This window comes from Salvelinus namaycush, chromosome 35 (assembly GCF_016432855.1).
Source record: "Salvelinus namaycush isolate Seneca chromosome 35, SaNama_1.0, whole genome shotgun sequence".
NCBI classification, from domain to species: domain Eukaryota; kingdom Metazoa; phylum Chordata; class Actinopteri; order Salmoniformes; family Salmonidae; genus Salvelinus; species Salvelinus namaycush.
Window position 1 is genome coordinate 7,501,353 of NC_052341.1, and position 16,993 is coordinate 7,518,345.

At 40.2% G+C, this 16,993-nt stretch overlaps 1 protein-coding gene across 7 annotated transcripts in view; it reads left to right on the forward strand.

The window, feature by feature from the left end:
• The first annotated feature begins 7,364 nt into the window (after window positions 1-7,364).
• LOC120029970 (cytohesin-1-like) overlaps window positions 7,365-16,993 on the forward strand; it is a 44,913-nt gene continuing 35,284 nt past the window's right edge. For 2 of the 7 annotated variants that reach the window (XM_038975281.1, XM_038975283.1), the window contains exon 1: window positions 7,367-7,903. Coding sequence is in view for 1 of the 7 variants with exons in the window: in XM_038975279.1 (XP_038831207.1) it covers window positions 7,537-7,552 (16 nt within the window). In the remaining 6 variants the exon portion in view is untranslated. Of the gene's footprint in view, window positions 7,904-8,051; window positions 8,267-16,993 lie in introns of those variants that run through there. The other 5 variants (XM_038975284.1, XM_038975285.1, XM_038975280.1 and 2 more) reach the window with 3 other exon arrangements.

Sequence of the window (16,993 nt, forward strand, 5' to 3'; positions counted from 1 at the left end):
AACACTAACCTTAAATTAAGATAAAAAAGCAAATGTTTGTTTCCAATTTTGACTTTGTGACTGTGGTAACTAATGGAAACTATAAACTGAGTATACAAAATATTATTCAAGACAGACTGACCAGGTGAAACTATGATCCCTGATTGATGTCACTTGTTAAATCAAATCCACTTCAGTCATTGTAGATGAAGGGGAGGAGACAGGTTAAATCATTATTTTTAAGCCTTGAGACACGAATTGTTTGTGTGCCATTCATGGGCAAGACAAAATATTTAAGTTCCTTTGAAGAGGCTATTATATAAATGCAACGCTGCTGGTTTCCCATGCTTCCCAGTTTCCCATGTGTATCAAGAATGGTCCACCACCAAAAGGACATCCAGGCAACTTGACCGTTGCCACAACTGTGGGAATTGGAGTCAACATGGGCAGCAAGGGTGCTTGTGTGTGTGCATGTGTGACTTCTGGGGGTGGAGCTTAGCGAATATCGGGATAGCAAAGCTTCTGATTGGCTGCCCAGTAGCAAGTATTACTAAACCACGCCTTGTTTCACCGCATATGGGACGCCCCAGTTCTGAGTCAATTCACAGCTGTTACACGTAATTTTAAGATAGAAAGTCTATAAAAAGTCAGCCTCTTTAAAAAAATATATATAATCTGAGCATTCCAATTAATAGTTGCTACGTGAGCAGCAATTTGTAAAGTTTTTGAAAGGATTCGTAGTTTACAGAAGGGCTACATGATGGTTATGAAGTCGGCAGACGGAGTGGGTAAGTACGTTAGCACCAGACTTAATTAGCAAATGCTATTTGATGTAGGCCCTAGCTTTATAAACAGTTAATACCTGTATGCTATTTCTTTTTCATCTAAGTTATTGCTACCTTGTTTCTGTTGGCTATTAGTAACATGTTTTTCGCCGTGCCTTTTACGGTTGACTGGCTAAAATAACTTACCCAGCCTGCAATAGCGCAACAGGTGAATATATGTGAATATATGTTAATTTCCAGACGACCTTAGCACAAAAGGTTCATTTAGCGGACTGAGTTGAGGCTATGCAGCGGTGTGTGCACTGTGTATCACTGAAATCATAATGCGTGTGTGTCTACGATACATCGTTCCTACAACAGCCGAAGACGTAAGATGCGTTTTCCAAAACACCACGCAGCGAGAGTGTTTGCTAAGTGCATTGTTGAGGCATGTGTCGATACTAATTGGATCAAAAGAAAAGCAGTGCTGCTCTCGGGTCAGCTTTCTCCATTCAAATCTTACCTTAAAGAGCAACTGAAGGCAATAAAAGTACTTTATTGTCGAGAAGGCACCTGCAAGTAAGCATTTAGTTGGACGATGTATTCCATGCGTATCCAGTACATACGACTAATAAACTTGAACAACTTATCTGGTAGAAAACAGCAGTTGTGGACTCAAGTCACATGACAAATGTGAATACTTTAGACTTGAAAATAGAATGTCTTGACTTGGAACCTCAAGACTTGGGACTCGACTTTGACTTGAGACTGACTTGAAATGACAAATTATTTGTAGACTGCAAATTGACCGCAAGACGCACAAACAGATACAATATTTGACTAAAGCATAATAATTTCAAATCTTGCTTACATTTGCAGGGTTTCTTCTGGATCAAAATGGGGCTTAGGTGGTAGGGGCGTGGCAGTCGGTATGGCCAACGGTGCTGTCGTCAACTGAACATTTTAAAAGCCCTCCTGTTGGCCGCAGTGACAAAAGTATCCAGTTTTAGAGCTCATTTCCTGCAATTGTACACATTTTGCAGTGAGGCTGAGAGAGAAATGCTCATTTATGCCTGGATTCACCTAGCCAGTCTATGTCATGGAAGGAGCAAGTGTTGGGGGGCAAATAAAATCACGGGCTGCCAGTTGCGGAATCCTGGTGTATGTGGCTTAATCTACACACAGCCAGAGACAGTAGCTACAGCATCGCCCTTGGAAAAGTAAAAAAAAAACACTGCTACAGATTGGCTAGTGAAACGCACACTCTGCACTCTGATTGGACCTTCAAACTGTCAATCAACACAGGTCGGGTGAGCTAGTGAACAGATTGTTGATTTGCTGTACAGATATAGGATCGGGTGCAGTGCAAACGTCAAATTGTAGAAAGAGAGGATTGGCATAATAAATAAATATGCAGCTCCCTTTTTTGAGCTTGTCTCATCGCTGCAACTCCCCAATGGGCTCCTCCGAAACATGACCTGCAAAACCGCGCTTCTTAACACCAGCCCGCTAAACCCGGAAGCCAGCCGCACCAATGTGTCAGAAGAAACACCGTTAAACTCACGACCGATGTCAGCCTGCAGGTTCCCGGCCTGCCACAAGGAGTCGCCAGAGCTAAGTTTTTGAAATATTTGCTTTTGCTTTCACACGTTTCTAATACTACAATAATTGCTAGCATTTCAGAATTCCATTCTTACTGTTTATTGCAACACGTAGACATTTCTGTTTCAAACAATACGTTTTTTAACACATGGAATCGTGTAGTAACCAAAAGTGTTAAACAAATCAAAATATATTTGAGATTCTTCAAATAGCCACCCTTTGTGTTGATGACAGCTTTGCACGCTCTTGGCATTCTCCCAACAAGCTTCATGAGGTAGTCACCTGGAATGCATTTCACCTGGAATGCATTAACAGGTGTGCCTTTTTATAAGTTAATTTGGGGAATTTCTTTCCTTAATGCGTTTAAGCCAATCAGTTGTGTTGTGACGAGGTATGGGTGGTATACAGAAGATAGCCCTATATGGCAAGAACAGCTCAAATAAGCAAAGCGAAACGACAGTCCATTACTTTAAGACATTTGAAGGAACGTTGAAAGTTTCTTCAAGTGCAGTTGGAAAAACTATGATGAAACTGGCTCTCATGAGGACCTCCACAGGAAAGGAAGACCCAGAGTTACCGCTGCTGCAGCGGATAAGTTCATTAGTTACCAGCCTCAGAAATTGCAGCCCAAATAAATGCTTCACAGAGTTCAAGTAACAGACACATCTCAACATCAACTGTTCAGAGGACACTGTGTGAATCAGGCCTTCATGGTCAAATTGCTGCAAAGAAACCACTACTGAAGGACACCAATAAGAAGAAACTTGCTTGGGCCAAGAAACATGAGCAATGGACATTAGACGGTTGGAAAAGCATTCCTCATGAAGCTGGATGAGAGAATGCCAAGAGTGTGCAAAGCTGTCAAGGCAAAGGGTGGCTACTTTGAAGAATCTAAAATGTATTTTGATTTATTTTTAACTTTTTTGGTTACTACATGATTCCATATGTGTTATTTCATAGTGTTGACGTCTTCACAAATATTCTACAATATAGTAAAAATAAAAACCCTTGAATGAGTAGGTTTGTCCAACTGTCTGTCATGTGCGCGCAGGCAAAATTGATCATGCTGCAGGCAGCATAGAGAAGAAAGGTACATGTTTAAAACTGATAATTGATCGCATGGTGCAAGAATGAATGCAATTTTGGTGCAAGAATGAATGCAATTAATTGAACATTATGATGGACGCAGCTTTGTAGAAACAAAAACATACACAGCCTCTGCTCAACAAACTGTAGAACAAATCGTTTGGAGTGCTGCAGTTTGCAAACAATATTGTGTTTATCACTCTCATGGCTATCAAGCAATGCATTCCGCCAAAATAGTCGTTCACAATCTAATCCGAGTGCGGCCACAACTAGATCTTGTTTCAAAGTACCAATAAATAATATCTGTAGGCCTAGCAATCAAAAGTTTTAAAATCACGCTTTCACAAGTCTGTCAAAAATGTCAGCTCCAATAAGCCCCTTATGGTGAACTACATGTGAACGAGAGGCTCGTAGAATCATCGTTCGCCGGTAGGGGGTCCTGTGTGCCCAGGGCATAACTGACTCAAATTAACAAAATGAGTAGAAAGATTCATTAGCAGTAAAACATTGAAATCAGCCTTAGCCTTATCAGGAAGCCAATATAGAGAGACTAGCACTGGAGTAACATGATCAAATTTTGGGGTTCTAGTCAGAATTCTAGCAGCTGTGTTTCAGCACTAACTGAAGCCTATTTGGTGCTTTATCCGGGTAGCCGTAAAGTGGAGCACTGCAGTAGTCTAATCTAGAAGTGACAAAAGCATGGATTATCTTTTTTGCATAATTTTTGGACAAAAAGGTTCTGATTCTTGCAATGTTACGAAGATGGGGGAAGCTATTCTTTACATGTTCGTCAAAGAGAGATCGGTGTCCAGAGTAACGGTGAGGTCCTTCAGTTTTTTTTCAGACGACTGTACAACCATACCAACTTAATTGGCAAATCCAACAGCAGAACACTTTGTTTCTTGGGACCTAGAATTAGCATCTCTGTTTGAGTTTCAAAGTAAAAAATGTGCTGCCATCCACTTCCTTATGTCTGAAAGACAGGCTTCCAGCGAGGGCAATTTTGGGGCTTCACCATGTTTCATCAATGTACAGCTGTGTGTCATCCAAATAGCAGTGAAAGTTGACAGTGTGTTTCCGAATGACATCACCAAGAGGTAGAATATATATATATATATATATATATATATATATATATATATATATATATATAGTGAAAACAATAGTGGTCCTAAAATGGAACCTTGAGGAATGGTGCCACTTACAATTGATTTGTCAGAGGACAAACCATCCAGAGGCGAACAGATCTTTCTGACAGATAAGATCTAAACCAGGCAAGAACTTGTCCGTGTAGACCAATTAGGGTTTCTAATCTCTCCAAAATAATGTGGGGCTGGATGGTGTCAAAGCAGCACTACGGTCTAGGAGCACGAGGACAGATGGAGAGCCTTGGTCTGACGCCATTAAAAGGTAATTTACCACCTTCACGAGTACAGTCTCAGTGCTATGATGGGGTCTACAACCAGACTGAAGCATTTCATATACATTATCGGGAAGGCAGTGAGTTGCTGTGCAACAGCTTTTACATTTTTTTGAGGGGAATGGGAGATTCGATAGGTTTAATGGTGTTTTTGTGTGTATTTTTTTTACAAATATTTTCTAGGTCAAGGTTTGGCTTTTTCAAGAGGCTTTACAGCCACTTTTTTTTGTGAGTTTGGTACACAGTATGCAGCTTGATGATTTAGAGGTCATGACTATTTCCATGAATGTGTTGAAACAGGATTAAAAAACTTGAGTGTCTCCATTGGTCCTGGCAGTTCTGTACAGACTAAGGACAGCTGAGCTTTGGAGAAATACACAGATTCAACGAGGAGTTTAATTTATTTTCTAATGATCATGTTTTCAGTTCATAAATTTAATGAATTTTTCACTGCTGAAGTGAAAGCTATCCTCTCTTGTTGAATACTGCTTTTTAGTTAGCTTTGCAAAAGTATCAAAACATTTTTGGGGATTGTTCTTATTCTCCTCAATTAGGTGAGGGCTCTTTGATATTGCACGGTACTGTCTTTCCAAGCTAGTTGGAAGACTTCTAGTTTGGTGGAGCATCATTTCCGTTCTAATTTTCTGGAAGCTTGCTTCAGGGCTCGGGTATTTTCTGTATACCAGGGAGCAAATTTCTTGTGACAATGTTGTGACAATGTATTACTCAAGGTTAAATTTAGATCCTCAGTTTTTTGTACTCAAGTCCTTGAGTAGGTGGAGGGAGTCTGGAAGGGCATCTAGGAATCTTTGGATTGTCTGAGAATTTATAGCACGGCTTCTGATGATCCTTGGTTGGGGTCTGAGCAGTTTTGTTGCGATTGCAAATGTAATAAAATGGTGGTCCGATAGTCCAGGATTATGAGGAAAAACATTTAGATCCACAATATTCCACAGGACAAAACTAGATCCAAGGTATGACAGCTCTGAGATTTAACGATGCTCCTATGAAGGTTCTAACAATGAACTTAACCTTAATTAACCTCTTAGGGACCCCTTAATGCTCGAATCCCGTTAACTGGATAGATTTGACAACATCCGGTAAATTGCAGAGCGCGAAATTCAAAAATACTAAGTAATATTAAACATTCATGACGATACAAGTGTCTTACATAATTTAAAAGATACACTTCTTGTTAATCCAGCCGCTTTGTCAGATTTCAAAAAGGCTTTACGGCGAAAGCATACCATACGATTATCTGAGACGACCCGCATACAAAACTATGAAACATTTTCCAACCAAATAGATGCATAACGAAAGTCAGAAATGGCAATAAAATAAATCGCTTACCTTTTTATAATTCTTCATCTTTTTGCAATTCCAAATGTCTGTTACAAAATGAATGGTTGTTTTGTTCGATAAAGTCCTTTATGTCCCAAAAATGTCCAATTATTTGGCGTGTTTGATTCAGAAATAGACCCGTTCCAACTCGCCCAACATGCCTACAAAGTATCTAATAAGTTACCTGTAAACTTGGTCCAAACATTTCAAACAACGTTTCTAATCCAACCTCAGGTACCCTAAAATTTAAATAATCGATATTCCATTTTACATTTTAATCTGTTTCCAATACCGAAGAAAAACGAGGAGCGCGCTCCTGTTCACACTCACCAAAAGACTAGAGTCCTTCTGAGTGACACATGGAAAGAATAGGATTACTTAATTTCTTAAAAGAAAAACATTGAACAATTTCTAAAGACTGTTGACATCTAGTGGAAGCCATAGGAACTGAAATTTTGGTCCTAATAAATTGAGTTTCCCATAGAAAAGCATTGGAAAATCCAATGACCTCAATTTCTTTTTCTCCCCTGGATGGATTGTCCTTGGGGTTTTGCCTGCCAAATCAGTTCTGTTATACTCAGACATTATTTTAACTGTTTTAGAAATGTTAGTGTTTTCTATCCAAATCTACCAATTATATGCATATCTTAGCTTCTGGGCCTGAGTAACAGGCAGTTTACTTTGGGCACGCTTTTCATCTGGATGTCAAAATACTGCCCCCTAGCCTTAAGAAGTTGATGCTTTTGGGAAACTGGGATCCGGTCTGTCCAGAGGTTTTTTGCATCAACTTAGTATCAGTAACTGAAACTGTAGCTAATGGACTCGCAGCAATCCAACCTTGAAGCACACATTGAGTAATACTCACTGAGGTTTATGTACTGTAGCCTCTCTTAGAGGACAAGTTGTTCATGTTGCCTGATTTAAAAAAAAAAAAAAAAAAAAAAAGTGAAATAATTGGACAGAGTGCCCCTTGTTGCATAAATGGTTTGTTTATCATTAAGTCATAGATCATATTCAGTGCTGGAGGTCATTGGTATACAGTCTGACAGTCATGAGTACACATACCTAGGGCTATGTGTGAGAGTCCACGGGGTGGAGACTGTGTATAATGCTTGGAGGGAAAGAGGGAGGAGTTGCGGGGGAGGGTTTCCCCCTGTAATGTCAGTGATTTCTCAACAAACGGTAGAGGGATTGAGCTGAACACTCCCCTGGTTCACACACACACTTGCTCTCTCGTGCTCTTCCTCACGCCCTCTGTGGTATGGTGGAGCAGCTAGCCTGTTACCTTGCTCGCTCTCTCGCTCTCATTACAAGCTTGTAGTAGTGTGGTGATGTGAAAGACAGATGGTAAGCTTGGCAGGTAATTAAGGGTTAAGGACAGTCTGCCTGGTTGCAGGGGAGAGGGGGGCCGTGTTGGTTATTTTAGTATTGCACCACGGGATTGGAGGGCTCAGAGGGACTGGGATTGTCTGGGTTATACTGCTTGGCTGGACTGGGGTACTGGTGGGTTGCACTGGGACAGAAGAACCAGGCTAATACTGGTCTGCTGTACTAGGAGAGAAGTCTGGACTATATTATTGAGAGACTACTACTACTGCGAGACTGGATTAGACAAGGACTAGACTGAACTTTATTTTTTTGAGCTGGAGTTTTTCTGGGCTGGACTGGGTGAGAAGTGTCTGGTACTAGACCTAGGAAAGTCATTCTACAGGTACAGTAGACAAGACTGGAGACTGTGAGTGTGCTCTGTGGAGACTGTGTGTGTGGGCTCTGTGGAGACTGTGTGTGAGTGGGCTCTGTGGAAACTGTGTGTGTGAGTGGGCTCTGTGGAGACTGTGTGTGTGGGCTCTGTGGAGACTGTGTGTGAGTGGGCTCTGTGGAAACTGTGTGTGTGAGTGGGCTCTGTGGAGACTCTGTGTGTGAGTGTGCTCTGTGGAGACTCTGTGTGTGAGTGTGCTCTGTGGAGACTGGTAGACAGGCTAAAGGGTGAAGCAAGTATTCTGGGAGAGACCTGCGTCTGGACCTGTGTTATACTGGTAACAGTGGGAGGACTGGAAGAGACCAACTCGCTCAGGTAGGAACGCTAAACGCTGTGTGTCTACCCCTATTCCGGCTCATATTATCGTCACACTGCTAGGAAACAGCCACCTCTTGACATCAGGAAACACACAGCAAAAATTTAGTACATGCTGTATCAGCTGATAACGCAATGTGTGTGTGTTAAGGTCTGATTGAGAGATGCAACAGTAACTGCATGCTCTTATCAGTGCGTGGGCAGAACAGTGTGTGTGTCTGTTTGGATGGACAAGACTACACAATGTAACCAAACTATCCCTCCCAAGCCTTCTCAATACCCACCACAAACATTGAGCTGCTGTCATATACTGGTAGCTAGTTTTAACAAATGTATCAGGTCAATGCGGATTGTAAAATATCCACAATACAAAAGATGATTCTTCATTGTTTTAAATGTGTTTATTGATAGAAGTAAGAGGAGCCATTTAGACTCCATGTGGCCTTAACATACAGACTCTTTACCATTACAGCACTATTTAACCCATTGATTACAGCATTATTTACCCCGTTAACCCAATCATTACAGCATTCATGGTGTTGTCACTGATACACCTTTCAAACCAAGACGTTTTTCCGCCAACTTTAGCATCCCGCCTTCTTTTTGTCCGCTTTCTTTTATACACTGCTCAAAAAAATAAAGGGAACATTAAAATAACACATCCTAGATCTGAATGAATGAAATATTCTTATTAAATACTTTTTTCTTTACATAGTTGAATGTGCTGACAACAATCACACAAATTATCAATGGAAATCAAATTTATCAACCCATGGAGGTCTGGATTTGGAGTCGCACTCAAAATTAAAGTGGAAAACCACACTACAGGCTGATCCAACTTTGATGTAATGTCCTTAAAACAAGTCAAAATGAGGCTCAGTAGTGTGTGTGTGGCCTCCACGTGCCTGTATGACCTCCCTACAACGCCTGGGCATGCTCCTGATGAGGTGGCGGATGGTCTCCTGAGGGATCTCCTCCCAGACCTGGACTAAAGCATCCGCCAACTCCTGGACAGTCTGTGGTGCAACGTGGCGTTGGTGCAATGGAGCGAGACATGATGTCCCAGATGTGCACAATTGGATTCAGGTCTGGGGAACGGGCGGGCCAGTCCATAGCATCAATGCCTTCCTCTTGCAGGAACTGCTGACACACTCCAGCCACATGAGGTCTAGCATTGTCTTGCATTAGGAGGAACCCAGGGCCAACCGCACCAGCATATGGTCTCATAAGGGGTCTGAGGATCTCATCTCGGTACCTAATGGCAGTCAGGCTACCTCTGGCGAGCACATGGAGGGCTGTGCGGCCCCCCAAAGAAATGCAACCCCACACCATGACTGACCCACCGCCAAACCGGTCATGCTGGAGGATGTTGCAGGCAGCAGAACGTTCTCCACGGCGTCTCCAGACTCTGTCACGTCTGTCACATGTGCTCATGTGCTCAGTGTGAACCTGCTTTCATCTGTGAAGAGCACAGGGCGCCAGTGGCGAATTTGCCAATCTTGGTGTTCTCTGGCAAATACCAAACGTCCTGCACGGTGTTGGGCTGTAAGCACAACCCCCACCTGTGGACGTCGGGCCCTCATACCACCCTCATGGAGTCTGTTTCTGACCGTTTGAGCAGACACATGCACATTTGTGGCCTGCTGGAGGTCATTTTGCAGGGCTCTGGCAGTGCTCCTCCTGCTCCTCCTTGCACAAAGGCGGAGGTAGCGGTCCTGCTGCTGGGTTGTTGCCCTCCTACGGCCTCCTCCACGTCTCCTGATGTACTGGCCTGTCTCCTGGTAGCGCCTCCATGCTCTGGACACTACGCTGACAGACACAGCAAACCTTCTTGCCACAGCTCGCATTGATGTGCAATCCTGGATGAGCTGCACTACCTGAGCCACTTGTGTGGGTTGTAGACTCCGTCTCATGCTACCACTAGAGTGAGAGCACTGCCAGCATTCAAAAGTGACCAAAACATCAGCCAGGAAGCATAGGAACTGAGAAGTGGTCTGTGGTCACCACCTGCAGAACCACTCCTTTATTGGGGGTGTCTTGCTAATTGCCTATAATTTCCACCTGTTGTCTATTCCATTTGCACAATAGCATGTGAAATTTATTGTCAATCAGTGTTGCTTCCTAAGTGGACAGTTTGATTTCACAGAAGTGTGATTGACTTGGAGTTACATTGTGTTGTTTAAGTGTTCCCTTTATTTTTTTGATCAGTGTATATTTGGTTAATTCTCTGGCTGGGCAAATAAGTGGAGGTGGTATAGCTCATCTATTTGTTTGCTGATTTATCACTGATTATAAACTGGGTGGTTTGAGCCCTGAATGCTGGTTGGCTGACAGCTGTGGTATATCAGACCGTATACCACGGGTATGACAAAACATATACATTTTTACTGCTCTAATTACGTCGATAACCAGTTTATAATAGCAATAAGGCACGAGGAGGTGTGGTACAGCAGTTCCTCCTTTAAAAGTTGCGAGCTTACACTGCGGGACTTAGAGGTACCCAGCGTCACGGCTTCATTGTTCCAGACCACCACAAGGGGGAGTTAGAGCACTCATTATGCATTTGGGTCCCAAGGTTTTTATATGACCAATCATATCGAGTGGTTCCAATGACGAATTTGACGCAAGCCATCCGTCGCTGGTGACTTTCTTCAGCAAAGATGGCTGACAACATTACGGTGGAAGCAAATGTTAGGAGTTATAACGAGTCAAGCAAAAAAATGTACAATTGAGAGGAATATTTTATTTTTTTTTTTCTTTTTTTTTTTTTGGGGGTGGATCAGCTTAATATTGCGGAAAGAATGTTGCTTCCAATGTAATTGTCTGCATCATTTCCAATCCCCCATATTTTTTTGGGTAAATATATATATCCATTCACGTATGCATACATATACACATATATACATACACATACCTACATAGACATACATACTTTTTTAAAGAGTATACCTTTATTATTATTCCCCGCAAACCCTACCACCGATCCCCCAATTGGAGTAAACTGATAAACATTTCTGTTTTTACCTTCAATTTATACATCTTATACACATTTTACAGACAGTCTACTTTATAATAGTTCTCTCTTGTTTGTTCTTAGTCCTTCCTCTATTTCTGTTGTCCATCCAGTTTGATTTCCACTTGTAACTGTGCTATTTCACAATAGCTCCGCACCTATACACATTTCACAGATCCCGTATGCCCTACATTGTTTATCTTGTTATTAGTCCCACCCTTCAGCTCCACTCAACCTTTCCCATCTATCTTCCAACATCATCCATTTCGGATTTTTATTTGCCATATATTTTTCAACTGTGCTGTGATGCTTCACAAAAGATTTGAATCTTCCTATTCTCATAGCTTCCACGGATTGTAAATTAAAAATAAACATTTTTGCTAAAATAATTATTATATTATTGATTGATTGACTATGGCTTTTCAAATCCCCCAGTATTGCTATCTGTAGCGTTAGTTCTACGCAAATGTTGCAATTCTTCAACCATTCCTGGACCTGTGACCAAAAACGAGCTACATGCGGACAATACCAAAATAAATGGTCTAATGACTCTGCCTCCTCACAGCAGAATCTACAGAGCTGGGAAGATTGTATCCCCCATATATATAACATTCTATTAGTTGCAAGAATTTTGTACAATAATTTAAATTGAAAAATTCGAAGTTTTGAATCCGGCGTTGTTTTGCGTATCAATTCATACACCATGTGCCATGGAATGGGTACATCGAAAATCTCTTCCCAACTATTTTGCAATTTATATGGCACAGCTGTAAGTTTTTTGGTCCTTAAATGAAATTGGTATATGTTTTTATTTATCACACTTTTCTTTAACCATTTATGTTCTTTAATATAAGGCCGACATACAAGTTCCTTACTTTTATCCCCTTCCACCTGCCTCTTCCATTTTTGTGGTAATGCTGCAATTAATTGGTTGTAATTTTGGGTAGAGCAGACATTTCCATATGTCTGCGTTAGCTGCATGTGTGACATTACTCCACCAGTCCTATTTATGATATCATTCACAAAAATTATACCTTTTTTAAACATTTCTTCGATAAATACAGTTTTTTTTATCAATTACTATATTTGAATTTAACCACAAGATTTGTTGTACTATTTGTTCCGTCCTTTCAGGTGGATTAAACTGAAATTGCAACCAACTTTCTAAGGCTTGCTTAAAAAATAAAGATAATTTGGAGATTATTTCCTTTTCAAGCAACCGAAAGTGAGCAGGTGTAATCTGAATAAAGGGAAAAAGGCCCTTCTTGAACATAGGATGAGACATTCGTACCAATCTACTAGAGAACCAGTTTGGATTTAAGTATAACTTTTGTATGACTGATGCCTTTAGTGAGAGGTCTAATGCTTTAATATTTAATAATTTCTGCCCTCCGAATTCATATTCGTTATATAAATAGGCCCTTTTAATTTTATCTGGCTTGCCGTTCCAAATAAAATTGAATATTTTTTGTTCATATAATTTAAAAAGCAGGTCACTAGGTGTAGGCAAAACCATAAGCAAATAGGTAAACTGTGATATGATTAAAGAGTTAATCAGGGTGATTTTCCCACAAATAGACAGGTATTTTCCTTTCCATGGTAGCAAGATCTTATCTATTTTTGCTAACTTTCTATAAAAATTTATTGGAGTGAGATCATTTCTTTCTTTTGGGATTTGTATACCGAGTATGTCCACATCACCGTCAGACCATTTAATTGGTAAACTACATGGCAATGTAAAATGTGTATTTTTTAGTGATCCAATACGTAATATGGTACATTTATCATAATTTGGTTTTAATCCAGAGAGGATAGCAAATGTATCTAGATCCTCTAAGAGGCCGTGGAGAGATTCTAGTTGTGGTTTTAAAAGAAAACATGAATCATCAGCGTACAATGACACCTTAGTTTTTAGGCCCTGGATTTCTAATCCCTTAATATTAATGTTTGATCTAATTTTAACAGCTAACATTTCGATGGCAATAATAAATAGATATGCCGATAGTGGACAACCTTGTTTTACTCCTCTAGATAGTTTAAAACTTTCTGAGATGTAGCCATTATTTACTATTTTACACCTAGGGTTACTATACATAATTTTTACCCATTTTATAAGAGATTCCCCAAAATTGAAATATTCTAGGCATTTATATATAAACTCCAGTCGTACTTTATCAAAAGCCTTTTCAAAATCAGCTATGAAAACCAGGCCTGGTGTCCCCGATATTTCATAGTGTTCTATTGTTTCCAGTACTTGCCTTATATTATCTCCAATGTATCGTCCATGTAAAAAACCTGTCTGATTAGGATGAATAATATCTGACAACTTTTTTTATTCTATGCGCCAAGCATTTTGCTAGGATTTTTGCATCACAACACTGAAGTGTAAGAGGTCTCCAATTTTTTAAATGGACTGGATCTTTATATATACCACTTGGGTCCTGTTTCAGTAATAATGATATCACACCTTCTTGTTGCGTGTCTGATAATCTATCATTTATATAGGAGTGGTTAAAACAAGCTAATAATGGTCCTTTGAGTATATCAAAAAAATGTTTGTATACTTCCACTGGTATGCCATCCAGTCCTGGAGTTTTCCCATCCTTAAAGGCCCCAATTGCATCAAGTAGTTCCTCCTCTGTAATTAGGCCTTCACATGAGTCTTTCTGTACAGATGTTAATTTTACATTATTATTAGGGAAAAAATCCATACAATTAGTTTCAGTTAGTGGAGATGGAGGAGCCTGAAACAAAAATATATTCTTAAAGTACTTTACTTCCTCTTTCAAAATATCATTTGGTGAATCATGCGTGACTCCATCATTTGTAACAAGTTTTAATACGTTTTTTTTGGTAGCATTTCTATATTGAAGATTGAAAAAAAATTTGGTGCATTTTTCCCCATATTCCATCCAGTTCGCTTTATTTTTGTAATATATTACACTGGATCTTTCTTGAATAAGTTCCTCCATTTCTTTTTGTTTTTCCTCTAACTTATTCTGTGCCTCTATGGTACCGTTTTTATTGTTATCTAACTGTACTGTTAGTCCTTCAATTTCCTTTGTTAATATGGACTCTTTTGATCGAAATTGCTTTTGTTTTATAGATGAGTACTGAATTGCATGGCCTCTAAAGCCACACTTAAAAGTGTCCCATACAATATGGGGTTCTGCTGTACCTATGTTATGTCTAAAAAAGTCAGTTATAAATTCTTCTGTCCTAGTTCTAAACAATTTATCATCTAGTAGGCTTTGATTAAATTTCCAATATCCTCGCCCACGTGGAAATTCTGTAAGAGTAATATATATGCCAATTATGTGATGGTCCGACCGCATTCTGTCCCCTATCAAACACTTTTTAACTTTTGGTGCCAGAGAGAATGATATAAGAAAGTAGTCAAGGCGACTAGCTTGATTAAGCCTCCGCCATGTTTATCTCACTAGGTCAGGGTATTTAAGTCTCCATATATCCACTAATTCCAATATATCCATGACATTCCTGATTTCCTTAAGTGCCTGAGGGTGATAGTTTGTAGTGTGATTTCCTTTCCGGTCCATAGAGGTATTTAAGACCGTATTAAAATCTCCCACTATAATAATAGAGTCTAGTGTTGCTTGTAGAGTTGATACATTCTTATATATATTGTCAAAGAAGCTTGGATCATCATTATTCGGACCGTATAGGTTAATAAGCCATATGTTTATTGTCCAATAACATATTTAAAATAATCCATCTACCTTGAGGATCTGTTTGGACAAGTTGCACATTTGGATCAAAGTTATTATTAATTAAAACCATCACCCCTTTTGAATTTCTTTGCCCATGGGAGAAATATATTTCGCCCCCCCAGTTCTTTTTCCACAAAACTTCATCTAAAACTGTCGAATGGGTTTCCTGTAAACAGTAGATATTATAATCCTTCTCTTTTAGCCAGGTAAATACTGATCGTCTTTTCTTATTATCTGCTAAGCCATTACAATTGTAACTGGCTATACTTATTTCACCACGTACCATAATGAGACACACCTTTCAATTATTTTTATCAAAATATATGTTTGTAAACGTCCTATTAAAAAGTAACATAATGATTGAGTGTCTATATAGTTGTACCATGACATTTGCATCTCCACTAAGCAAACCTCCAATTGGTCCCCACTATTCCACCCGCCAAAAGCCCCCATCTCGAGTTGGGTTGTCATCCCAATGACCGGCAGACCACCCCCGACCCCCCGCATCGCACAGCCCCGGACCGACTGGGATCCATCCTTCGAAAAGTGCACACAGCGCCATCCACCGAACCGAAGCAGATCCATTGCCAAATGCATTTCCATCGCCCTCACCTCTATTTTTATTACATATTGCTGTGAATCATCCTCTATAGTCCCTAACATCTTTTACTTCTTCCTTCGCAACAGTTGTGGGATACACACATACACCCACACACATTCAGCCCTTACCCCCACACAACCATAAGCTCACCCTCTCAACAATTGCACCATCCCAGAGCCCAACTCAAGATGGATCATGATTTACAAATGTACTTGCAGTTGCAGCTGCATGAGAAGGCCTGCAAGACCGTGCAAAAAATGAGCATAAATGTAGAGATTTATTTACCATTGTCACATCCTAAATGATGGAGGTCAAATGTACACCTTCTTCCTGAAACACCCACAATACGGTCATCCATTTTGACCATGTTCCCAAGCATCTCCATGCAGTCCGACTTGATTTCGTGCCACCAGGGCCACAATAATATACCCCCTCTCTGAATGTCCGAGTGTGACCCCCTCCCCATGGGTTACTGCAGCTAGTGTTGCCAGCACTGCCACTGCCTGGGTGGGGGCACCCCACCGGAATCCCCACCGGCTAGGTACAAGGTCGTCAAGGTTCTCATTAGCAGCTTTGAGAATTTCCTTGTTTATTATGCTCTCCCTTTAGGGGGCTTTGGCTTTGCAGGACCAACCCTGCCAAGCAGGCTCAGAATCTTGAGGGGGTAGTGCTGCTCTTGGTCCCTGACCTCATTTTGGCTGCATACAGACCGCTTACAGCATGCACATAAAACAGTTAGGGACTTCTCCTTAGTATCTGGGCCATTCATGTGGGTGTCTAGGGTATAGGGCCATGGACCGTACCATTAAAATAGGATAATAAATAATTAGATATAATTTATTTAAAAAATGTAGTTCCCCATGATAGGACAATAAATAAATAAGACGTATAATTCATTATAAAAGTATATCCATCATCTGAACAACATTGAAAGCCCTCTCATACCCGGCCCACAGCAATACACTGGCTCTGGGATATGCAACTATTTCATTACTCACTCACTCAACTTTCCAAACATAACAAATAAAAATAAACACACACCACACCATCCACACATACTGTGCCTTGTGTTTACTTAGTTTTTATCTTCACTATGTAGAAATAGTGCTTGTGTTCAATTAGTTATATATATGAAGATTTATAGAAAAGCTATATTTTGTATTGTATTGTTACAATCAATAACCGGGCTTGAATTGTGTTTATTTTCCTCATCTATGAGAACTTTGTAATTTTTAAAATAACCATGGAGTAGTCTTTGTGTCTCTGAACAACTGGTTATCAATATATAGTTTATCAACGACGAGAGCTACTCGTTTCGCTTTTAATCTATTTTCTTTGAAAATTGGATACAGAACTTTGCGCCGTTCTGCAATTTCTTTCGGAAA